The sequence below is a fragment of the Poeciliopsis prolifica genome, unplaced genomic scaffold (assembly GCF_027474105.1).
Source record: "Poeciliopsis prolifica strain line A6 unplaced genomic scaffold, Auburn_PproV2 SCAFFOLD085, whole genome shotgun sequence".
Taxonomy (NCBI): Eukaryota; Metazoa; Chordata; class Actinopteri; order Cyprinodontiformes; family Poeciliidae; genus Poeciliopsis; species Poeciliopsis prolifica.
This window is the reverse complement of record NW_026562460.1, coordinates 766,601-791,824: the sequence shown is the minus strand read 5'-3', so window position 1 is coordinate 791,824 and position 25,224 is coordinate 766,601. Positions and strand designations below refer to the sequence as shown.

At 39.4% G+C, this 25,224-nt stretch overlaps 1 protein-coding gene across 1 annotated transcript in view; it reads right to left on the bottom strand.

The window, feature by feature from the left end:
- kalrna (kalirin RhoGEF kinase a) overlaps positions 1-25,224 on the bottom strand; it is a 142,626-nt gene that overhangs the window by 16,984 nt on the left and 100,418 nt on the right. The window contains exons 41-54 of the mRNA XM_055022402.1: positions 7,038-7,238; positions 6,796-6,869; positions 4,596-4,748; positions 4,107-4,202; positions 2,416-2,528; positions 2,245-2,311; positions 2,064-2,167; positions 1,917-1,986; positions 1,753-1,839; positions 1,449-1,541; positions 998-1,048; positions 804-881; positions 537-722; positions 171-342 (exon numbers count right to left, since the gene is read on the bottom strand). Of these exons, the coding sequence (XP_054878377.1) occupies positions 171-342; positions 537-722; positions 804-881; positions 998-1,048; positions 1,449-1,541; positions 1,753-1,839; positions 1,917-1,986; positions 2,064-2,167; positions 2,245-2,311; positions 2,416-2,528; positions 4,107-4,202; positions 4,596-4,748; positions 6,796-6,869; positions 7,038-7,238 (1,545 nt within the window). The remainder of the gene's footprint in view (positions 1-170; positions 343-536; positions 723-803; positions 882-997; positions 1,049-1,448; positions 1,542-1,752; positions 1,840-1,916; positions 1,987-2,063; positions 2,168-2,244; positions 2,312-2,415; positions 2,529-4,106; positions 4,203-4,595; positions 4,749-6,795; positions 6,870-7,037; positions 7,239-25,224) is intronic.

Below are 25,224 nucleotides of genomic sequence, written 5' to 3'. Positions count from 1 at the left end.
AACCAGATGTGATGAATACAGATGTCAACATTGAGTCATATGCCTTGATAATCCATGTGACACAACTGGGAACCAATAGCATTTCTGCGACGGAATAGTTGAAGGAGTAATATTTTGCATGTAGGGGTACGTGTGTGTTGGTACGTGTGTGTTGGTGTGTGTGTCCGCACCTGACAGAAAGTCATTCTGAGCATCCAGGATGTTCTGGATGTGTTGGACCCAGACCTGCTTGGTGTCGACGTTGGCTGCCTGCAGAGTGAAACGCTCCGATGAGCCACGACAGAACATGACGAATTTGCAGGCGTCATTGTCGACAGATTCCTCCAGTCCCAGGTTGGTCACCTGTAGGGGGATCCAGTAACGATAGTTATGCCACTCATTCAGCAGCCATTTTGTATTTGAATGAATGAATTAAAGAATGAATATCTGTCCATTTATCAATCTATCTATCACAGCTGTTCAGTCATCTTTAAATAAAGTGATATGAGCGTCTCTGGCATCAGCCAGTGGAATATCTGACAGGATCTTCTACCCACCTTAATGCACTTTTTGAATTGGTAGCCAGGTGTGGATGAGCCTTTCCTAAGCAGTTCACTGAAGATGACGATTTGCTCAAAGAGGAAGACTCTGCGTTCTTTGGATCGCGACAAGACTCCAGCATCTTGTTCCGTAACAAAGAAGGTTTCCTGCTGCAGCAGTTTTCCCTGATTGGCCAGATTTCCCTGCAGGGACAACCAGAGTGGCTTTAAAAGCTGAAGTTTCAGAAGGACTCCAGTCAGTGACATGTTGGCATGATAACACACCTCGTATCCCTGAAGCCGGCCCAGATTCATCATGTCGTTGCAGAGCTTAGGAACCTCAGACATCAATTCCACAGCTTTCTGTCATGAGAGACAGAAAACAGTCCTGGGATCTCAGGAAAAATACCCAACATTATAGATGCAGGCCGGACTCTACACACAAAGTATTCTCTCTCTACATGATAGATTTGCTTTACCTCAATTTGCTTGCAGTCCATGCCAGCCTTAGAGCTGTACTTCAGGTAGTCCTAAGAAGAGACATTAGCACCCAGTTAACAGTGACTCAAACAGGTCGCTTATCAAGCTAAAGTGCTTAGAAAAGTGTTGATAGTCCTGGAAAAACCACCAAGTTCAATGTATTTTAGGTATTAGAAAAACACAAAGAATACAGATAATGAAGAGGAAGAAAATGGGTTTTATTTTAGAACTGTAGCATGACCGCAGAGTGTGTTGCAAGTAGAGAGAACAGATAGTTTGTCTTTGTAACGTGTGTGTTACAAACACACGTTTTGTGTTTGTAAAGGGTATGAATACATTTACATACTCTTTACATTGTGTCTCCAGGCTCTGGGACATTAAATAGAAAAAGCTACATTTGCCAGGTCACAGTGTAAAATAAATGTAGTGTGTTGTTTTAGTGTTTGGTACCTTTAGCAGCAGCTGGTATTTGGTAATTCTCTGGATGGGTTTAATGAGAAAATCACTGATGGTCAGTTTAGACTGAATGTCCTGCTGGATCCCCTGAAAAGCAGAACATTAATAACACAGAGATCTGGTATTTAGTCAAATGCTTCTGACAATATATCAGACACAGAAATGATCCTGAGACAAGAACAAGTTCAAAACTTAAAATGTTATCAAGGACAGATGTGACTCACTAATAAAAATCTGAAAATCATGAGGGAATCATGTATGTTAAGACATAATGATAATAAAAAAAAAGACTACGTACGTCAAAAAATTTGTCATATTCTGCAACGATGTACTCAGATTTGGGTTTATTCTGACAGTAAACCACATACATGTGCAGTCTTCTCTCCTGCAACACAAACATTGAGGTCTTCACACAGTTCAACGCAGCAATGTTAGACATCCTTCTTTTCTGTTTTTACTCACATGCTTGATGAAAAGTTCTGGGAGGAGCCCGTTGTCGTCAACACACTTCTCAAGCTCTCCTACGAAGAACCTGAGGCCCACCAGAGGAACGTCAGCAGCAGATACAGTCAGCCCATCAATGCTTCCAGCCCCATCTGGGAGACTTACTCTCTGTGCCAGTCATAGATGCGGTGAATGTTCCCAAATACTATTTTCTCTTTTCCCTTCATGTCCTCTGGAACGCCCTTCTCTTCTATCCGCTTCATGAATCCCTGCAGAGAGACAGAACATGACGGTGAAGCTGCTGTGTTCTGCTTCGCCTCACCGAAGCCTGGAATGGAATCCTTACCTCCACCACGATTCCCAGGTCTTTGACGTAGTCCTTTTCTGTTTGAATGAGCTCGTTCAGGACAAACCTGAACACACAGACAACAGTGTGGACACATCAGTCACATCATTGTCATGTACAGTGATGCTACAGATCACAGCAGTGTAGAAGAAAGTTAGTCTAAGTACTCACGTCCGGTGTCTCATGGCTTTGGCTTTCTGGTCCTGCTCGGAGTTCCGTGCCTGAACCGGTGTGTGTTGTTCCGGTGGAGATGGAGGGGTGAAGCCTGGGTATGGTTCCACCGTCTGAACAGGAAAAAAAACAAGTTATTCATGCACATGGCTACAAAGTCAGTCTTCTGTAACCTGAAGAATATTTCTAGCTTTAAGGGATCAAGATGAAACTTGTCCAGATGTTTATATTTTGTCGCACTAATTGCAGCAACAGTGTCTACACAGGTAATCATTTCTGCAGCTGGTTCAGAATGCTGCTGCATCCAGGCAGCAGCATTGCTGACATTTCCGAGCTGTAGAGGGCAGTAGTGGTAAAGGGATTTCTTCAGCAATCAGCTGATAGTGTTGACCTATCAGCTGACTGTTGAACAGAGAGCAGTCTTGCAGCTAACTTTAAACAAATGTCCTCCAGAAAAAGAACCCACTGTGTCTTGATTAAACATAACATCCCACAGCAGCTACTGCAGCCATGTTTTACTTATGAAACACAGAATTACATTGCATTTAAAATGTGCAAACTTTGCTAGCGACAAACTACAGACAGCAAATAAAATCACAGCAACAATCATAGTTATTTTGGTAGAAAACCAGTTGCAAACTGGAGTTTGGACAGAGCTCATGCTACTGTCTAGCAGTTCACAGAGGGGTTATGGTTGTTTTCAGCTCCCAGACCAATGAAGAACTTCAGCCTGCCATAAGACTGAAACGAAGCTACACTGACCAGCAGAATCAAAGTGGAAGCTGATATAAACAAAGTGAGAGGACTCGGTGGCTGATTCCAACCCAGCCAACAGACACAGTGTTGCTGTGTGTCGGACAGCAGGACGCCTGTATGTTCTCACATACTATGATGAGTTTGCTCCTTTACCTTTTGGTATTTAGATTTTTTTAAGAGTTGTGCAACGTTTTCGTAATATACAAGAGAATTAAATTATATGTAAGTTAAGTAACTAAGGTGATTATCGAATTTATGACTAAAATTTATTTTCACCATCTCATGTCTACAGAGAAGCTATGTAAAGAAAAGCTGTTGGCTTTTTGGACTCCAAAGGGCAATTCATTTACAACAAACAGTGGCGACGGCCAACACATTCACACAACATTTTACATGACAAGAAGATTGATCTAAGATAAATATTACAAAATAAAATTAGTAAATAAAAGTGTGGGCTAAAAATGACTTGAACTGCAGTAATACAAAACTGTTGTTGTTGAAAACAACAACAAAAAAACAAACTGTGTTCAGCAAAGCAGATCTTCTTCCTGAAGGGAGAAGAATGAAGTGAGTGTAGAGGATGAGTGAAATCTACCAAGAATTTTTTGGGGCTTTGGACACTAATCTGGACTTAAATGAGTCCATAATGTTCTTCAGTTGAGTTTTAATGATTGTTCTGTATTCTTTGATAACACCCTGTAAGCGATCATACATTTTTAAATTTAACAAGCCAAACCAGCAACTTCAATTAAATAGCTGTAAAACATTTTCATAAAAACAATCAATATTTAAGGTCCTCAACTCCCAGAGGTGAGCTTGACGACAGATTCTATCTGACTTTATGGGTCTGAAACTAAATATGGCAAGATATTTTGTGGGCATTTGTTCTTCTGCTTCTGATTGAGGATCATTTTGTTCTCTAGCTGGTGACTCACCATCTTGGTTTTAACCAACTTCTCTATGGCGCTAACCAGCTCTGCAGCGCTGGGGACGTCAGAGGACGACTGCAGAGATGTTAGCAAGGATGAAGACTTTGCGAGGAAGACAGAAGGAGCAGCAGGTTAGATTGGAAGGAAAGGAGGAAAACCATAAGAACCCAGTTAGAGTTATAATCATCACAACAATACTGAAAACAAGAAAGAAGAAAAACAAAGCTGAAAAGAAAATCTATGTACACACTCATTTAAAATCTTCAGATGTGGATTTTTTTAGATGCGTCACAAGATGTGATCACTTGTTAAGTCAATAATGAAATGTAAGAATTAGAGTGTAAATGAAGATGAAGAAATATTTTATTCCAAATAAAATAATGTAAAATCTGTGAAAAATAAATTGAGATTTAAGATTTTACTGGACAAAAGGTCAGTGTGAATTCAAAGCTGAGGTGAATAAACTCTCAGAGAAACCAAAACCTCCTCTGGTACCTTTTCTTCTGAAGCTGAGGGGTCCTTCATGATCTCCATGGGTGGAGGAAGAGGAAGGTGGGGCTCATCATCTGGCTCTGGCTCCTCCTCTCCACCACTCTGTATTCCAGGAGACTGCTTCGATGGAGGGTTCCCATCCTTGATGCTTACTCTCTGTACAAGAGACATGGAACAGCTCATGAAGGAGCTTCATTTTATTGATTAGTGAAGAGCAGTAGATGGCTCAGGGGTGGAAGCTCATGTGGCTAAACCATGTGAGAAAATTGCTCTCACTGGAAATCTAACAGAAAATAGATCAAATAAATCACAGAAGCACAGGAGCAGTATTATATATTGTTCAGCTGCATAGTACAATTTTATAGCACAATCAATAACTATGTTAACTTCATTTGTTATAAAAATGTATATATCAAATAGAACTAAAAAGAAAAATGATTTTATAATTTAATGCCTTGAAATTGGTCCTCTGTCACTTTATAAACTCCTCTTTCTGAAGCTCTGCCTTCAGGAAGTCATCACACAATCTATTAACCCTTTAACAATGTTTCTATCAGTGTCAGCAGATGCACAGTTGCACTAGGAGTTCACATAATTACTTCTGGTTAGTCTGAAAAACTTGTGGGGTGGGGGCTAGCTGCACTGTTAGATGGAAACTTGGAAACTTGGAGGCGGGGCTAGGTCCACCCAGGTGTTTGGCACAGCTCTATGATTAAAGGATTTCTCAAAAATGCATGAAAGAACCAAGGCATCACTCCAGGTATGTTTTGATGATTATAACACAATGTAAAGCTCAACAAAGTTGATTTTACATGATATTTGTCATTTATGTAGGTCTTATAAACCAAGAGAACAGCAGCAGCTGCTCATGAAAGCATCTTAAAACAATTTGACCCGTTTAAGTTTTTGATGGCTCCAGTGGAGTTTACATGAAAGATGTTTGACAAGAGCATTATTATTCGTTTTAGGAAAATTGCTTTTGGTAAAGCAAGTTGCTACTCAATGGAATCTCACTCTCATCAGAAATTTTAACAAATATAACACATTTAAAATACACTTAATGAAATGGATTATTAGTAATAAGAGCTGTCAACACTTTATGCTCTATCCCTTTAATATATAAATTCATTAAAAAAAAATCTAATATCACAATGCAATGAAGAAACAACATTTTTCCAGCTTGTGTTCATTAACCTTACCAAAGCTCTGCAGATGTATGATATCTGGACAGTAGAGTCTGGCATGTTAACTTTTACATATTCTTTAATACACACCAGAAAAGTAAAGCTGTATGAATTATTGAACTCAAGTATTGTTGCCCTAATGCTTTAATAAATGAACTTCATCAGCATGCAGTAGTTCCATTAAGTGAATGGATCTGTGCTGCAGGAACAGATTTGTTGATGTCCCGTTTGTCAGTCAGTTTACAGGGAAATCTGATGTATCCACATCTTAGTTTGATGTGAACTAGGAAGTTGAGATCTGATGACCCAGGTCAGAGTTTAAAGACAGGGGGGAGTGGTTGTGTTTACTGATGTCAGCTTTAATCTGAACCATCAAGAACCGACCCTATAACTGGGTCTGGAACAGATAAAGATGGAATAGATGCTAAGTCATCTTTTGTGTGACTTGAGGAGCTGGTGCTGAACAGCTGACAGAAATTATTTAAAGTTTGTCCAGGACTATTTCTTTTTTCCTCCCTCAGTGTTCCGGTTTTAACGCAGACTTTGATTATTTCAAGCTTTTCTGGGGCTGACCTACAAAGAGGCTGATGAGCAGCAATTAGGCGAAATGTGACTCTACAGATGCTGAACTAAATTTTTTCCATATATCCGTATCATGGAAACATACTAAATGCCTGTAACTCTGTGTGCAAGTGGGTGTGTGTGCGTGTGTCAAGCAAATATAATCTCACCCTCACAAAAAGAGGAACTTTCTTTGTTTGCTTTCCATGATGTAAATGTAAACTGAGTTACATAGATTTACAACAGGAACACATGTTTATCTTTAAACTCTGGAGTCAACAGTTAAAACAAAAACAACTTTTGAAGAACAAAAGCAGGATAACAGGGATTATTATTTCATTTGGATAGTTTTTTTTTATATGAGTTTTTAACCTTCGTTTCCCCATAAATTTAAAATGCTTACAGTAAATCTAATATTTTTTTAACAGCAGGTTCAAGCTTTGGGTCTCGCCGCTTACCTCTTCATTGTCCTCCTTTCCTGGTTGACTGCGCTCATTAGCCTTTCCACCACCATCTCTTCCAGAACTGAGTTCTGGAAAAACAGAACGGCACATTTTTCTAATTTGATAAAAGCAGCTAATAGGCTAACAGGTTAATGTTTGTCTGGAAACATCAGAACAGAAACTTTTCAGCTTCACCCCATCTCCTTGTGTAGAGATGGGGTGAATGAATATAGATATCAGAAGGAGCCGAGTCCCACCTGGCTTCTTCTGCTTGGTGCTGGGTGGTTTCTTGCTGGAGCTGATCCTGCGTCCTGAACTGGGCAGCCACTTCCACTTCTGGTTTCCAGAACGTTTGGAAACATTTGGAGAACCCGACTGAATGGAGTTGAGGGACGGCTGTGGCTGTAGGTTCGCTACAGACTCGGTCTTCCTGTCAGAGCTGCCCACATGGTAGTTTTCTGTGAAAACACACACACAAGAAAAAGAAAAAAAAAAGAAATCAGATTTTTCACATGGGGCAAATTTCAGTGATGAAATTATAAAATGTTTTAGACATGCAAAAAACCCAAACAACTAAGCCACCATGTTTTATATTGTATATATTTGTTGATTATGGATACTATTTTCCAACACTGCTTCGGTGAAAGCTCCAAGTAGTTCATATGTTGAGCTCGTCCAGCCGCATCTCTGCCTGACTTGATGCTGGACAGGTCAGAGTCTCAGTCAGGTTCCCAAAGTCACGGGATCTATGCCTTTGTCTCCATCTTCATTTCTGAGACAACAGCTTTATCATCACAGTTTCCAGTAAAACCAGTGCTGCCAGTAACCACCAGCATTGTGAGGGCAAAAAGAATTTAATACCTGAACAAGCAGCAGATATGTTGGAGGGAGAGGTCTCCGAAGGGGGAACGCACTGTTGCACAGTATCCTACATCACATTCCACTTTCCAGAGACTGATTGAAAATGTCCTACAGAGAGCATGTTAAAGCCATACAAGCCAAGTGAAAAGGGACCATTAGTTGGTAAATTCTTCTCTTATGAAATTTGAAGAAAAACATCTCCTACGCCTGCATGAACAATAATCTACGGTCTACAATCAGAAGCAGCACAATGTCTCAAAGCTCGTTGAACCTGTCCAGTCACAAGTCAACTTACACTTTCACTTTTCATGGTTAAAAATGGAGACTTCTGGTTTAGAGTGAAGATGAAAGTAAAAAGACTTAAATTTTAGTTTGCCGTGCGCAACAAGAACTTGGGTACAAGACGTAATCATTTCCAACATTATCTTCAACAATAAAAGGCTAAAGCTGGCCTAATATTAATCTTTAACAGAAGATCACTCACTATAGGACACTTTAATGGTGCCACAGTGAACTAAAATCAGCTTCAGTGGAGCTCAGAATTAGTCATTTAGTTATTCAATCATTTGGATAAAGAAATTTGACCAAACTAATAATTTGATCCCTTACATTTTTGTAATAAACCTTTTTAAAATGTGCATATGACAAATTTCTGCATATTCTTGAATCTATGAGGATAAAGAACAACCAGACTACTGAACAGTTTCTTCCCCCGGGCCATCAGACTGCTTAACGCCACATAACACCCCTCCACACACTCACAAACCAAATCACCCCCCATGGACATGGTCAATACATGCACTTTAGTTTTTTTCACAACACTGAACCTGTGTATTCTATGGCACTTGTATTGTATTTATTTATTTATTGTGTAGTATAAGGTTTTAGCTCTGCTACACTGGTAGCCAAGTAACGACATTTTGTTGTCAAGATTCACCTTGTGTATTTTTTGTACAATGACAATAAAGGAAGTCTAAGTCTAAGTCTTCAGAAAGATGAAAGTAAATGTCCAGTAAAACCAGTGCTGCCAGTAACCACCAGCATTGTGAGGGCAAAAAGAATTTTCGATAGGGGTTACAACCAAGCATGACGTTGAGAAAAATGCTCACCACACCTGAACAAGCAGCAGGTACGTGAAACTGCACATTTGCTGTATGTCTCCCTCCCTCTTGACCAGAGGTCGTTCTATGAAACAGTGATGTTTAGTTTTTTTATTTCTATTGCTTGTTGTTGTGCAACAATGAAATGTTTCCCTCAGATTTCTGCGTTACACATTTCTTTTATTTTGATCACAAACAAAAGACCCCAAGATAAACCAATTTAAAAAACAACATTTTTCAAATGATAATTTCATTCATTAGCACAAAACGCTTTCCTGACCAACCCTATTTCAAAAGGTCATTTATGGTCAAACTTTTTAACAAGTTATAGCAACTACGGCAAAACACAAACTGCCATCAAGATTTTATGACGTCAAGTTTACTTTAGCTCTGAGAGAGCTAAAGTAACCCCATCGCATCACACTACCACCACCTTGTCTGACTGTATGTATGATGTTCTTTCTGAAAGGCTTCAACACTTTGACAGGAATTCAGTGTTATCTCTTTAGTCCATAGTACAATCATCAAGATGTTTTTTTTCTCAAATATGAGACGATGCTTTAAATTCTTCCGGCTCAGCAGTGATTTCGGATGTCAATAAGTCCATTTTAGTCCAGCCTCTGTTTGACTGTTGAATCATGAACTCAGACCTTAATTACACTAAGCCAGGCCTGCAGAGCTTTAGATAATGGATTTTCAACTCCAGTCCTCCAGAGCTACCATCCTGCAACATTCAGACGCTTCCCTGCTCCAACACACCTGAATCAAAGGATGCATCTAAAAGTTGGCTTCAGAGGACTGGACTGAGGCACCCCTGGTTTAGGGGTTCTTCTGTGACCTCCTGGATGAGCCGGGATTCTCTTGGAGTAGTTTTGGTTTTCACACTCTCAAATGTTTTCTTCATATGTGGATAACAGTTCGCACTGTGGTTCACTGGAGTCCCAAAGCCTCAGAATCAGATTTATCTGATGTCAGTGACCATTCCTCATCTGTTTAATGTCTTCAGATCAGGGCATGATGTGTAGGACATGATTGAAAGCGTTACAGACTACTTTATCTGGTCACCTATGGAAGTTATTTATTGATTATGCTGGTCAAACACTAATCCAGTCTGGGTTAGACTAGAACATTTAGTTCAAAATATGTGACCATATATTGGTACAGATAAATATTCTTAATACTTTTCCCACAGCACTGTATGTGTCTATGAGGATAAAGAAACTGCAGGTATGTAAAGATCAGACATGGGAACATCACGCTCTGTTTAACTGACTGAGTGCTCAACTGTTACTGTACGATTATTTTCGTCAGCTGTCAGACAAAAGCCAGCTTAATACATTTCCTGTTGCAAAAACTAAAAACCTACTTCAGTCATTCAGTTTTTGCTTTTTTTAGCAGCTGGTCTCGTGTCCAATGGAAATGACCCCCATGCTTCTGTTGCAGTGATTCATTACTGAACTGTGACAGACTCACTTTTTTTTATTCTAATCGTGTCCATATGAATCACATTAAACTAACGATTAAATGGGATTAAATTTTTCTGGTGTGGAATAACTTTGAATGTTCCAGTTCAGATGAACTTTGTGGTTCAAGCCAGAAACTGGTGAGCCCATCTGACAGTGTGGCTGTCAGCAGTGGTCATGTGTAAGGAGTGCTGTGAATTAGCTGCACTCTTACACAGCTGCTAGCAATGCGCTGGAGCTGCTGCAGCGTTTGCTGCCATCTGTGCAAGAAAAAAAGGTTCAGGCTGAAGTGGGAGTTCTGGACATGTTCCATGTAGCACAAAGCCTGTTAATGTCAGATGGATCTAAAGATGAAGGATCAACGCAAAGACAAGAAAAGCAGTTTACTATGACGGATTTTAAGATAAATAGGCACTGAAAACTCAAATTGTCTCTGAATTTAGAACAGGGTTAACATCCTGCTGCAGATCATTTGCAAAGAAAATATGCAGTTATTTTAGCTCTAACAAATACCTGTTGACTAAAGATTATTACTGGAAATAAATACTCCAGGAAAAAATAAGTTGGTTATGATAGCTCATAGACCCAAAAATAGTTTTTTTTCCCCTGGTTGTCTGTGGACAGAAGGACACTCATTTATGTTGCATAATGAATGGAAAGTTAATGTTAATTCCCAAGAAAACAAAATGAGCAGCAGGAGTGAGAGCCTGCTGTTCTTTTGTTTTTGACTTTCTCCATAGAATAATTTTGATGTACTAGTGCTATTTAACAAATGAGCGAACACAGGGATAAATACAGTACTTACTAACTTGCATGGTTTAAAGTGACCTTTCAGATAGAAGACAATATCTAAACTTGTCATTTCACAAACCCTCCCCATCACCATGGAGATCTCAGGGATCCATTCTAGTTTCTGTTAATATAAAAACTATCTACAGTAGCTTTATGCTCATCCATTCACTTCCATGCAGATGACACTCATTATGGCCCATCCCCAAAAACACTTTGAGCGTTTTAATCATTTTTGCAATCTTAGTCTTCTTTCTAAGATTTTTACAGTCACTTTCAAACATCACCACTTCAAATGGTACAATTATTGGGCCAATTTCTGAATATAAATTACTGGGAATTTGACTGGACTGTTGTCTGTCATTGTCACATCAATAAGCTACAATCAAATATTGAGTCCAAACTTGGACTGATCCATCGCATGCATTCATTTTTCACTTCCTGTGCCAGGAAAACACCTGTCCAAATGAAAATCATGCCCATGTTTGACTACAGCGATATCATTTTGGATAAATTCCTGTCCTTACGGTTGCAACTTGATGCTATATACACCACTCTGCTCTACGTTTCACAACTAACGCCTCTTTTCACTCACATCACTGTAAGCTGTAGTCTTCTATTAACTGTTGACACTTAAAAAAACAAGCAAACAAAAAAAAACATTGGTGTTTAAGTTGTTGCTTTAAAATACATCTAGTGTTCTCTTTATTTCCATTTAAATCAAATGTCTTTATATAAATATACAAAGACATGACTTCATCATCTGGGCTTTTCCAGTTTCTGAAAAGGCTTTATGATTTTAGTCTACCTCTGAAACTAAAGAAAAAAATATTCTGCTATTTATAAAACAAATAATATTAACCCCAACGAGGAACATGTTAAATCCATTTTGTTGCTCACAATTGTAGCACTAACCCATGTGATTCTGAGATTTGGTCTTAGCTGCATTAAACATCAGATGCATCAGTAAACCTACAGCTGCCATGTTTATGTTCCTACTCTCAGGTTTTATTTTATTCTTTATTCATCTAACTGAGGTTTGTCTTCCAGTTACTGGGTCGCATTTTTCATTTATTGAGTCCATCCTGTCCCCTCCTGTATGGCAAAGGAAGATATGGTTGCTGGTGTGTTTACCTTATCAGACTGTGTCAGCAGCGAAGCCCTGATAAAACTATTCTAAACATTAGCTGTGCTGCACAGTGCTAAGGAGGTTTTCCACCGACTCTGACAACCCAGAATCTCACAGCACAAACAGATTACTTATTATATGTAATGTCACCTGTAGAAACATCAGTTAGGAACAAATGCATCAGCTGTTCATGCTAGTGGAGAAGTTTTTATGAGCCTAAAACTCCTCAGGCCTAAATATCACAAGATGCTTAATATTCCTATTGTTACTAAATACTGTTGCATGTGTTGGTAAGTGAGAAAGCAGGTCAGAGGTCACCTCATCACCTGGGAGTGTTCTTTTGTGCTTTCAGCACAATAACAGCCAGTCACTAAGAGGCTGTGGCAGCTGGCTGACCACAGACACTCATCAAAACCTCACGAGTCACACCATAACTGAGATCTGTCATGATATCATCTTCTCCCACAGGCAGAAGTGATACTGCAGAATGCTATGGTCAGCGACTGGAAGAGACACAGTCACCAACGCAGAGAGAAGTTTCCCGTTTCCCTCATTCTTTGCATGACATCTTAAGAGCTATTTTGCAAAGAGCAAATAGAAACAATAGCCTTATAGACAGAAATACATTTATAAAAGAATCATCTCTGCACCTGTGGTCTTCATGCCAAATATCCCATGCTGCAGATGCACCGGAATAGAATAATTACAGAAGTAAAAAAACTTGAAACTTCATTTTCGCAAAGAGCATGCAGAGAGGTAAATTGGATCCACTTGACTGGGGGAAAAAAAACAAGAAAAGTCCCAACACATTTGACAGACTTTTATGTGAAAAACCAACACAAAGTAGGACATAATTTTTCAATTGATGAATTTATATATCGTTTTTCAGTCCGAGCCACATCTACCCAATAACACTCACAATAACACTGAACAACATAACTGTTGAACAGTGCTGTTGAGTTGTATGGGTTTTATTTAATATCCCTAAATAAAACGTAGTACAACAAATTGGCTTCGAAATAATCCAAGTAGCAATCAGAGTCCAAATGCAGTTGTTCTGTTTATGAACTGAGGTTTGCTGATATTTACAGTTTAACACACATTGTGTGGCAAAAAGCAAACAGCACAAAACATCCCTACACTGAAACATGGTGGTGGAAGCATAATGCTGTGGGGATGTTTTTGTTTAGCATGCTCAAGGAAGCTGGCTAAAGATTATGAATGAAGCTAAATAAGATCAGGATTTACTTTATGGACAGAACTACAAAAGAAGGGCTTCAGTCAAAGCTTATAGCGCACGACAATGGTCCAGTCAAAGTCCAGACAGCAATTTAACTGATGATCAGTGAGAAGACTGAAAAATGAATGTTCGCCTAAGTTTCTCATCCAGTACAACTGAGCTTGAGACATTCTGTAAAGAATACCATTCCAGTTTTACAAAGTTGGAAGAGACATGCAGCATAAGCAGGTTGTAAAAAGCATGAAGTTAGGAGTTGAACAAAATGGACGCTTTAGAATTTCACACTTAACAGTGAAAAAAAAAAGTTTCTTCAAATTCATATACTTGCATTTCTTGGTTGGTGTATTTGTAAAAAGTAAATCCCTAGAAATACTTGTGTGTTTATTAGGCTGAGTTAATTGGCTAAGCTGTATGCTGACTGACCATCTGGTTGAACTGGAATCAGACTGGAAAAATGTGAACATTATGCAACAGTGTAGTGTTTTACCCCCTTAATCCTTTGGTTATCACATAGTAACTACAGCATTCACTAATGTCAGTAAGCCTTTTGATGAACAAAAATGTAATGCAATGCAAACAATCGACATTAGTAGAGCTCCATGGTGCTGTGATGTCAGCAGCAGCTTCACTGCCACTCCACACCGACGGTCAACAAGGAAGCTTTTGTTCTGCAGCCACAGACAGAAGCACAGACCATCTACTGTTAAAACTACCATCACTCACTACCTTTAATCTCTCTCTCACACACAGAAGCAGAACACTGAATACAATATAACAAGGGTTTTGTTCGCTTCATGCACATCTGTACACACTTGATGTCATTTTATAATTGGAACACACACTTATAAAAAGAATCTGAATGGCTCTAAAGACAGCACAAAGACACACCTCATTTTCTGTTGTCTCTTTAATTAATATTTGCCCCGACCACTGAGCAAAGCAGGGAATCGTACCTTCGTGGTGTGGTGTTGGGATGTATCTAACTCAACAGTTTTTAGTTCACATAACTACAGAAACAGTGTGTTGATGCTAACAGATTATGTTCATGTGGAGAAATTCAAATACATTTTCAGGTTCTTTTTTCCCCGTCATTTGCATAGAACTGGGAAGATTCCAAAATCCCATTTGCCAATGAATACATGCTTAGTATTTGCTTATGATACTGAAGAAGCCTCCCAAGTCAAGTAAGATCAATTTGTTAAGAAACATAAATTAAAGATATAAAACATCACTAATGTCTTTCACCTAAAATAAAGGTTGAAAGGATGTGATCCTTCCACGCTGGACTGTTAGAATTATGCACTAACATAATCTTAATTTTTTTTTTTTCCATATTTACATAGTTGCCATCAGACTGCAGTTTTTTGCAGAGTTCCTAACAGAACAATGGAAGACAGATCTTCTCTCATGTTGAACAGTTCTTATTGCCGTTTTCTGTTCAACCTTTACTCACTGGGCTTCCATCCTGAATCTGGTTGTATAGGAAGAATATCAGAGTTTTAAAAAAATGGCTACATGCAAAATCAAAACGCACAATGTCTGAATAAATCAAACGAGAAGTTAAAGATTGGGTCTAGATCAGTCTTCCAGTTGAACAATGACAATAAACTCACCAACAAATTAGTTTTGGATTTACCATCACAAAGCCCTGTTCTCAATCCTACAGAACATTTTTTACTTACTTCTGCAGGCAAAATTCCCAAAGCTATTGTGAGACACTTGTTATAGAAAAGCATTTGACCCAATTCAAATATTAAAAGGTAATTCTATGAAATACAGAAATGAAATGTATGGAATCATTTAAATTAGAAGAATTTTTTTTCTTTTGACATTTAAATAAATATTTGTGGGTCCCATGACTGACATAAAACAGGAAAACTGCAGTTTGAGTAATATCTGTGAATATCTGGTTTCAAAGAAAAAAAACAACAATGTACTAGGTTTCAAGCATTATCAAGGAAATTTCAAACTCCAATCTGAAAAAGGGGTACACCTCCCAGGTGTAGCCATGGATACAAAGCTGAATAAGATGGCGTCCACATGTGACCCAGAGTGGGTGGCTTCACAAACTGTCCCAATGGTGGCTGGGCTTCCTCCAGCAAACAGGACAGAATCAATTCTACCACCTGACTGACTGACTGTCACACCCACACACACACACACACACACACACACACACACACACACACCCACACCCACACCCACACACACACACACACACACACACACACACAACTGCCGGCCTGGTCACAACACAGAAAACAGAAACACAAATTGTAATTCTCACATTCAACGAGAAATATTATAAATATAAAATGAGGAAAGCACAAACACTACACTCATACCGCCTTCCTCCCCACATGCTTTTGTGTCAATGACAGGAAGAGACACTAATCTGGGAAGATGACATTCCTCTCATACCTCCCTCTGCTCTCCGCCTTACATATCTAGCAACAGCTCAGTGGATACATGTGATGGAGGGAAGGCAACCTCAGAAAATAGAACTGGAGAAAGAAACACTGAAAGTTATTACAGACGGTAGCTGCAGCACGTTTCTTCTTGCATTTGTTTCTGACAAACCTAAAGCAGGTAAACCAAGACAGACATTTGCTTACAAGCTGTTTACAACCATCTGATTAGATCTATATATTTTGTATGTGCATTTATGCATAACCTCTGTTAAAAGAGCATCAACCAAGGATTTAAAGTCAAAACTAAAATTGAGTCAGTTGAGTTTCTGTATGGATGTAAACGGAGATTTGTAGCACTGGGAAATAAATCGGCCTGATGCATTTAAGTCAAGATACCAGACAACAGCTGTCCGAGTTTGAGGAAGATTTTTACTGAAACTTTTGGAGAGACATTTTCCCAGTCCAAATGTCAACAGGGTTACACAAGAGCTCACACACCATATTTAGCAGAAACATGAAAAAACATGAGACTTTCGCATGACATGACTGCTGATGGGAATCTGTCCCATAGCTGACGAATGACAGGATTTAACATTTTTAGTAGAACTTGTGAAACAAGGGTTGGGCCAAGTCAAATTGATTTAAACTCCCTGGCTACTTACTAGGTATTCTCACTGCTTAAGACAAACAGTGAATCAACCAACCACAGGAACGGAGATGTGGTCAAGATGATGAGCTGAAGTTCAAAGAGCATCAGAATGTAGAAGGAAGAAGATTCAAGTTTGTTCCAGACAGACTGGTCTGGAATTATGTTATACATAAAAGAGATTATTATTATTATTATTATTATTATTATTATTATTAGCTGAAACTTCTAATTGCACTGGATCTCTAAAATGTTACAAACAAAAAAATGTTGAACGTTTCAATAAGCCTCAGTGTCGACAGCAATGTTCACATGTTGGGATCAGATTTTGCCATTACTAAGCAATATTGTCTTGAAACATTTTTGGTCAACTAGTCTCAGCTGACCATGGCTTAAACGTCACAGGCTCACAATTGTTGCAGCAGATTTCTTATGCCTACTTCAGGCAGGATAATGCACCACGTCACAAAGCTCAGACCATCCCCACCTGTTTTATTTAACATCACAGGCAGTTCACTGTACTCCCATGTACTCCATCACTGTACTCCCATGTACTCCATCACTGTACTCCCATGTACTCCATCACTGTACTCTCATGCACTCCATCACTGTACTCTCATGCACTCCATCACTGTACTCCCATGTACTCCATCACTGTACTCTCATGCACTCCATCACTGTACTCCCATGTACTCCATCACTGTACTCCCATGTACTCCATCACTGTACTCTCATGTATTCCATCACTGTACTCTCATGCACTCCATCACTGTACTCCCATGCACTCCATCACTGTACTCCCATGTACTCCATCACTGTACTCTCATGTATTCCATCACTGTACTCTCATGTATTCCATCACTGTACTCTCATGCACTCCATCACTGTACTCCCATGTACTCCATCACTGTACTCCCATGTACTCCATCACTGTACTCTCATGCACTCCATCACTGTACTCTCATGCACTCCATCACTGTACTCCCATGTACTCCATCACTGTACTCTCATGTACTCCATCACTGTACTCTCATGTACTCCATCACTGTACTTCATGTACTCCATCACTATACTCTCATGTACTCCATCACTGTACTCTCATGTACTCCATCACTGTACTCTCATGCACTCCATCACTGTACTCCCATGTACTCCATCACTGTACTCTCATGCACTCCATCACTGTACTCCCATGTACTCCATCACTGTACTCTCATGTATTCCATCACTGTACTCTCATGCACTCCATCACTGTACTCTCATGCACTCCATAGTAACCAGATCCCAGTCCAACATGGCCTTTTTGGGATGTGTTGGAATGGGACATGCTAAAAACTTCTCCCACAACTGTGTGACACCAACATATCAGCAATTGACAAAAATCTAATTAGACATAAACAACCTCATTTAAAACCAGCACAACGCAGATCGGATCCGGTTACATTTACCCCTTAATTAGTAAAGTAGATCATGTTCAGTTAATATCAGCAACACCTCTGCTGATAAACAAAAACAAAAAAAAGTAATAATTACAAAAGATTTGATTTATTATAAACTGCAAACTCTAGTATACAAGGCTTCTTGTGTACGTGACTCATTTGGACTCATAATTTTAAATTCTGCAGGCTGATTCACATATTCTGCAAATCTGGTTGCCAGAGAGTTAATCAGCGTAAAGTTCAGTGCAACAAATTCTATCTGAATCTTCCTTCTAACTTCTAGGAGAAAGCTATGCTTTGCTTAGTGAAGAAAGAGAAAGCAAACGCAAAGCTGTGAAGGAGAAGTTCTTGTGGTCAGAATTGATACTTTGTGACAGGACTCTAAAAACAGTAGCCTTCATGGAAACTCATATTTCAGAAAACATGTTTCACATTAAAAGAGGGGGAATTTACTTCTAAAATTTGAGCCCAGTTAGCAGGAAGGATTGCATCCTGGATCATGAAATATTGAATGTTTTACAGTGTTTTTATGGAAATACAACACCTCTGCTGATAAAGCTAATTGATCAAGGTCCTTATTAAAGAAAGTAAAATAAATTAAATGTGGCCCAGTTCCCAATGCTTGGGTGTACGATCAGCACATCTTCGAAAAAATTATGATTGGAGTTTGAGTAGAAATCGATGATTCCAGGGCTAAACCGCCGCTTACACGGCAGTGGATTAGCCACTTTAAACTCTTTTGATTTACAAATCAGGAAGACAAAAATATCATCCGTTTCTTTGCTGCTTTTATAAGATTCAAGAGTGAAACAATAACTGAGCATCAGCAAGTGAGACTACTACTATAAAATTTAGCTTTAGAAGTTTGCAGGTTGGAGGAGAGACACCATCGATTACATCAGAGAAACAATTGCTGCTCCACATAAATCATGGAAGGAATTTCAGGGCTATTTCCAAACTCTCAAGTTAATCATTTTACAGAGGGAGAGGTTAGGATGGGAAAAGCTTTTAAGACTGTATCGTAATGAGCTACACTCTGAAACTGCAAAAATCACAAGACCATTTCAAGCCTCCGTCACAAAAGACATTTAGGAAGGAGTCAGATGTCTCCTCGTCATCAGTGTTGTCAATTAAGGACCAAAGCAGTGAGTGAGGTCAAATAAAACCCGCCACTGTTTGGCTTGGAGGTAGTTTCTGCTCTGTAACAATCAACCTGTGTAAAGGTTAGGTGACCTCCAGCTCAGGATGTGATGTAGTGATAAGTCACTGGTTGGTCAGGGAGTTAGAAAAACACACCACATGTAATAATACATCATACATTCTTTCAACCCATGAAGACATGGAATGTAAAGTTCTTAAAGACAGATCTGATAACTGAGTTGTTCAGCAGTGGTACTTGCAAATAAAACTGAAAGCTTCTCACACCACTGATGTCTTTCACCCTTTACACCCTGCTGGGTCTGAAGGCTTCCCTTAGTGGAAGGTGTGACAACCTGGCACCTCAGTTTTTCTCAGACAGGTTGATTATGTCGAGGTTTTGTTTTTGAAGGAAGCTGCAAAGTCTATCGACATCATATGGAATATTACATAGAAAAAGACAGATAGTGTTTGACTAGAAAGGCTCATCTTGTCTCAATACTATGTGGGAGTATAATTTATTTTTCACAAAGTTGAATCAGTCAACAATAGACATATGGAACAGAGTGGTATGGATAGATGAACCAGCAAGGAGACGCTTAGCCAGTCGGGGCTCATTCTTCTATTCTGTGTAAAGGCAAAACCATTTGGTCTCCAAATATAACAAACACTAAAATTTGAGCAGGGTGGTTTAATTGGTTTAGTTAATATTGCCAAAACTCAACTGTTTTAAGAATCTCTACAAGTGAACTGGTTTTGGGCATATAGAGACCTGAGTTATACTAAGAACAGTTTTAGAGAAACCAGTCAAACCTGTTGATTTACATACCAAGCAAGACTACACACACAGCTAACATGAAGGCAAAGTCCACAGTCTGTCCTTATATGGAGCAGAGTGGACCTTTGGCTACAATCTGAATAATAGTGCTTCCATACAAATATAAATTATATAACAAACACACACACATAGTTGACACATTTAACTGAACAGTTTCACCCAAAGTGAACTAACAAAATGAAACTATAAAGATTGGATGATATTGTATGCCACCAGAAATCCACTGTGATTCTATGGAATAAAATGTGAACTCAGACATGAACCGGTTTCACATCAAAAGGAAAACAATACACCAGCTTCTAAAAATGGATTTACCTCGTCACACCTCCTCTTTAGTCTTCTGTCAGAGATTTCAGGTTTAACACAAAACAGAGGCTAGTTAGAGTAGAATATAGTGAGAAAAAGATGCAACTTTACCACAAAGTTGCTTCAATCATAATCAAAAGGCCAACCACTGGAAAAGAGGAGATTTCAGCTAAAAACTAATATACATACATCAATACATCAGCACAGCAAGACACTGGACACATATCAGAGCTTGTCATTTTTCCTTTCTTTGCACTAGCTTTAATGAGTTTAACCCTTAAATATTTGAATTTCAACATTTGAGCAGAATTAGGGCAAAAGCTCAAGTCATCTTTCTGTTCACTTCACCAACTGTTCTGTACAGAGTGTTTCTCAGCTCCATTTCCTCTGACAGGAATCAGTGTGTGTTTATGAAAACTGGAGAAGCATCTACAGAATTAGACAGAGCCAATAACACTGGTCACTCTTAAGCAGAGCACTGTGGCTGATGGAACAGATTTCTTTCATTTTAATGTTACATCCATTCACTGAAAACAGGGGGTGTAAAATTACCTTCCTAATGCACACACATATCCTGAAAAACATCAGCATTACAGAAAGAAAGGTCCCATTTCTGTCAGCCAAGTTGTTTGTCACTTTTTTTAAATGACTTGAGCTTCCATGAAACAGTGAGGGGTTGTTTTAGGGCTGCGCTTAGAAAAGAGTCTTTCCAAATGCAAATGATCCAGAAAGCAAGGGAGGTTCTCACTCTACCTGTCTGAATCATCTGGAGGGTAAAAAAGCAAAATTAACTCCCACAAAGGAAAGCCTTCAACTAGAGGAGATATTGGTCTGAAATATCAACAGCTTTCAATATGTTCTGACCTCCATCAAAGTCAGAGGAATTCACTGATATAGTATTTAATATAGCTACACCTGCAAACAAACCAGCTAATTTCTTTCATTCCCAAACCTTGTCAGGTTTTCTTTTGTGGCCTCAGAACTATAAAGCGAAAGAACCATAGTAACTAATCTATCCCAACCAACCTGTTCAGGCATTAAGGTAACGCCATCTTAAACTTAAAGTATTGCTTTGGGTGTGGTGAAGTGAGGCTCTCTCCATGCACACTGATTTGTACATGCCAGAGCTTAACCCTTGACACTCATTGACACTGAGGCAAACTCCTTTGAATCATTTTCCTAATCTGCCAAAACAGTTTGATATTAGCGGTTTTTGGGCTGTATATTCAGAACTAAACACATTAATTTTGTCATGTTTGATTTTTTTCATTCTTGTCAAAAAACTAATCCACACAGATTATGAACAGGAGCTTGGTAGCACATGTCCAGCTGCTTTCCGCAGCTGGAGATTGTGATTGAGGAACTGCAGGTTACTTCAAAAAGTCCAGTTAAGCCAGTTTAAGTGCGTCAGGCTGTCACAACACAACACACACGCACACACACTATGTGGAGGAGCAGGCTGAACTGCAGGAAAACAGATTGCTCAATGCAACATCTGATTCTCCAATAACTGAAAGTGTCTGCCTATGTTGCATCTGTGTGACACAGCTTCCCGTTTAACACATTTCCCATTCAAATTTTTCTCTTCACCGGAGCGATGGCTATTTATAGAAGAAGAAAACAGTTTCATCAGTTGGATCATTTCATTCAGTAAGTGTTACACACACATTATCAAGCTTATAGCTCTTTTAGAAACCTGTTCTGTACATCAGTCCTCACACACAGGAAATAAACTTTAAACACAAAGACATGCCAACACACAGATTCCTCTTGTCCCACCTGAGCAGCAGCAGCAGCACCGGTCCAGGAACCATCCACAGCAACGCTGGGCCTGCTCCATCCTTAAGCACACATCCTACATACACACCTTTTTCCTCACACACGCAAACTCTGACTAGTTTGGGTTGATCACAGGTTGATTAGAGGTGTGTGTGTACGGCAGGAATGTCCACTCCACACTGCTGTAATCCAGAGAGAGCAAGAGAGACCAACTGAGGCTGGAGGAGGAGCCTGAAACCTTTCTGCCCCTCCCTCCGTCCCTCCTCCATCCTCCGTCCCACTGTCTCAGACACACTTCACTTCTCTGGAACAGAAGTCACTATTAATTACTGTAGAGGCTTTCTCTGTATGTGTAGAGCAGCAAATGCGGGTAAAACACTGTGTGTGGTTTCTTCTCAGAACTTCCCTGGCTCATCCTTTTTGTTGAATATCTGTCCTCACATTGTTTCTATGTTCCTATCAAAAGGTAGGAAATACCTCAAAGCTCAGAAACAGAAATGTTTCCTTTTTAACTGTGTCACCCCGTCTCCCGCCTGAGGGGGGGAGACGGGCTGGTGGGGGGATCATATTTTTTGAAACACACTTGTTTATCTGCTTGTTCATTTAGAAAATTCAAATACTAGTGTATTTAGCCAATATTTTCTGAAGACACTAGTCCTTCCTTTGAACTATTATAAAGCAATAGTTCAAAGCAACAGCAACAGGTCTATATAAGCGCCAATCAACCCCCTTCTATTTTGTTTTGGTGCCATAATAAAGACTATTGGTCACCCAGCAATAGCTGCTTTCTTGTCAATGACCTCTGACATTGAAAAGACAAACCTTAAAATTACAGCCACCTGTTCTAATGCAGGGGTGGATGTTCAAAGTCTACAATATATTGTTGAAAGACAGTTGTAAACACATAAATTTGTGTCTAATCAGATAAGGTATCAGATATGTGCCAAGTACACTTTAGGCCATAAATACACCTTTTATGAAAAAAACCTACATAATATATACATCTGAGGAACATTGATAAGTTGTGTGCGACACTTAGGATTTTCTCAAGACATTCTATCTTGTCGATGAATAAGTTTCAACGATTTAGAATATTTAACTGGAAGCTACTTCCTCAGTGAGCTGTTCCAATGATGATGAGCGCTAGCACCATGGCTGAATTATAAATAAATGTTGACATCCATCATTGGCATAGTTTTTAATCATTTATTGTGTGAAAAAGCTTATTCGTGTGTGATTTTAATTTAATTTTATATTTAATGAAAACACTGCAAATGTGAAATTTAGATTTTTCAACATCAGCAGAATATTTGCACACATTTCAATGGAAACTAAGCCAGTGTGATCTACTGATGGTCAGAAGGCCCAACAGTTGACGGCAGACCATGGAAGCCTGGCTTCTGTCAGACTTTCCAAGAGCAATCTGAATCTCTGAGCAGCAGCTCTCCTTCAGGCTTTACACCCATCTCTAACAGGAAGAACAGCTAACCAACAGATGAAGCTTATTTCAGTCGCTTGTATCCTGAACCTTGTTTATGTGCTTATGATCCAGGCCTCGTGACCATAAAAATCAAGAGCTTTGGTTTTTGAATCAGATTGCTCATCACCACATCAGGCTTGGGCAAAGCCCGTATTACAGCAGACAAAGCCCCAATCTGTCTCCTGCTCCTTCCTGCAGCAACTCGTGAACACAGAGACAGAGACAGTTTAACTCTTCCATTTTGAGCAGAGACTCGCTCAAAACCTACATTTGCAGCAGAATGTAGGTATACGTTCCACTGCACACTGAAAGTTGTGGACAGAAGACCAGAACAAAGTCACATTATATGCAAATCCCCTAAATTAGGTTCACAAACCAGACAGCCACATTGTGTCCTTCAACACCACAAGAACCATCAGGGACAAGGGGCAGCCAGATGGAGTTTAACATCCATCAGGACAAGCTTCACATTGTAACAAGACAACTCTTGCTTTGGTTATAAAAGAACCAGATAGTCTGATACTCCTGCAGTCCCCCTCCCAAATAACAAGTCTCAGCAACCCTGAAGAGTAAAGGTCTTGTCTAATACAAAAACACATTTAATGCAAAAGTTTATTCAAATGTATTTCAATCAAATAAAATCAGTCAGGTACCCAGCCATTTGCAGTTAGGTCCAACATAAATAATGATGCCAGCTGATTTATATTCATTATACTTTTCATTCCAACAAGAAGTTCTTGTCTGATATAAAATTAAATTAAACCTCTTTAATGACAATAAAACAATATAAAGGGAGTGTCAATGTTGATACCAGAAGGCTGGATTATCACTTTGCTGCATCCCTCCATCCAGACTAAATAACAAGAGATGGTGCAGAAAAATAACTGTCAACAGAAAGTACCTCCAGCAAATCCAGGATCAGAAGGAATGACAACCTGCCATGAAAGCAGTAAAATCACACTGAATTCACTCAGCTCTCAGTTCCTGTGCACTTGTATTAGTACCAGCACCAGAGAGTATTGGATAACAGCAGACTGAATGATGACTGTTTTCAACCGAGCTGCTGGTCCTCCAGCAGGCGGGACCATCTGAAGGACCAACTGCAGCAGCAGTCCAGGAAACACACGAGGACATAGCCTAGAAAAAGAGTTTCAGCAACACTGTTTCACTGCAGTGTCCCATTTTATTCACCTTCATCTTCTGATGACACTCCCCAGCAGGATTCGGCAGACATTAGGTATGAATGCTTGGACTGCAGCTTTTCTTACCGCAGTCTTATGACTGCGGTACGGAAAGCAGTCCTTGACTAAGGTAAGAGAGGCAGAGACTCAGACTGGCAAATAACTGTTACAAACCACACTGACTTCATCTGTCAGCCAGTTTAACTAATCCAACCCTACTGTCATGAACAATTGCAGCTGTATTGCATCCAGCTTTATTCTTGCTCCTATTACAAATGCAGGCAGAATTTTTGTAGATTTGAAACATTTTCTTGTGCCTTTATTTCATATTTTCCAGTAATGGAAAAGCTGCTAAAAGAAATGGAAGCTTTTCAGCCTGAGGATGTGAAGAACGAGGATTAAAGACATGCCTTTTAATCTGTCTTATTCTTTCTTTCACTTCACTTTAGAGTTTCACAGTCTTTCAGAGAGGACAAGGAGACCTACTTTATGAAGCAGTCACAAGACACCTGCTGCCAGCTAAACACGCACCTCCCCCGCCCCCCACACACACACACCTGAGCCTAAAGAAGAGTTTTGGTGTGGGTTTTTAGGATAGGTTACTGCAGTGTTACAATGTAGTTAGTCATGAAATGGTTGTAAAAA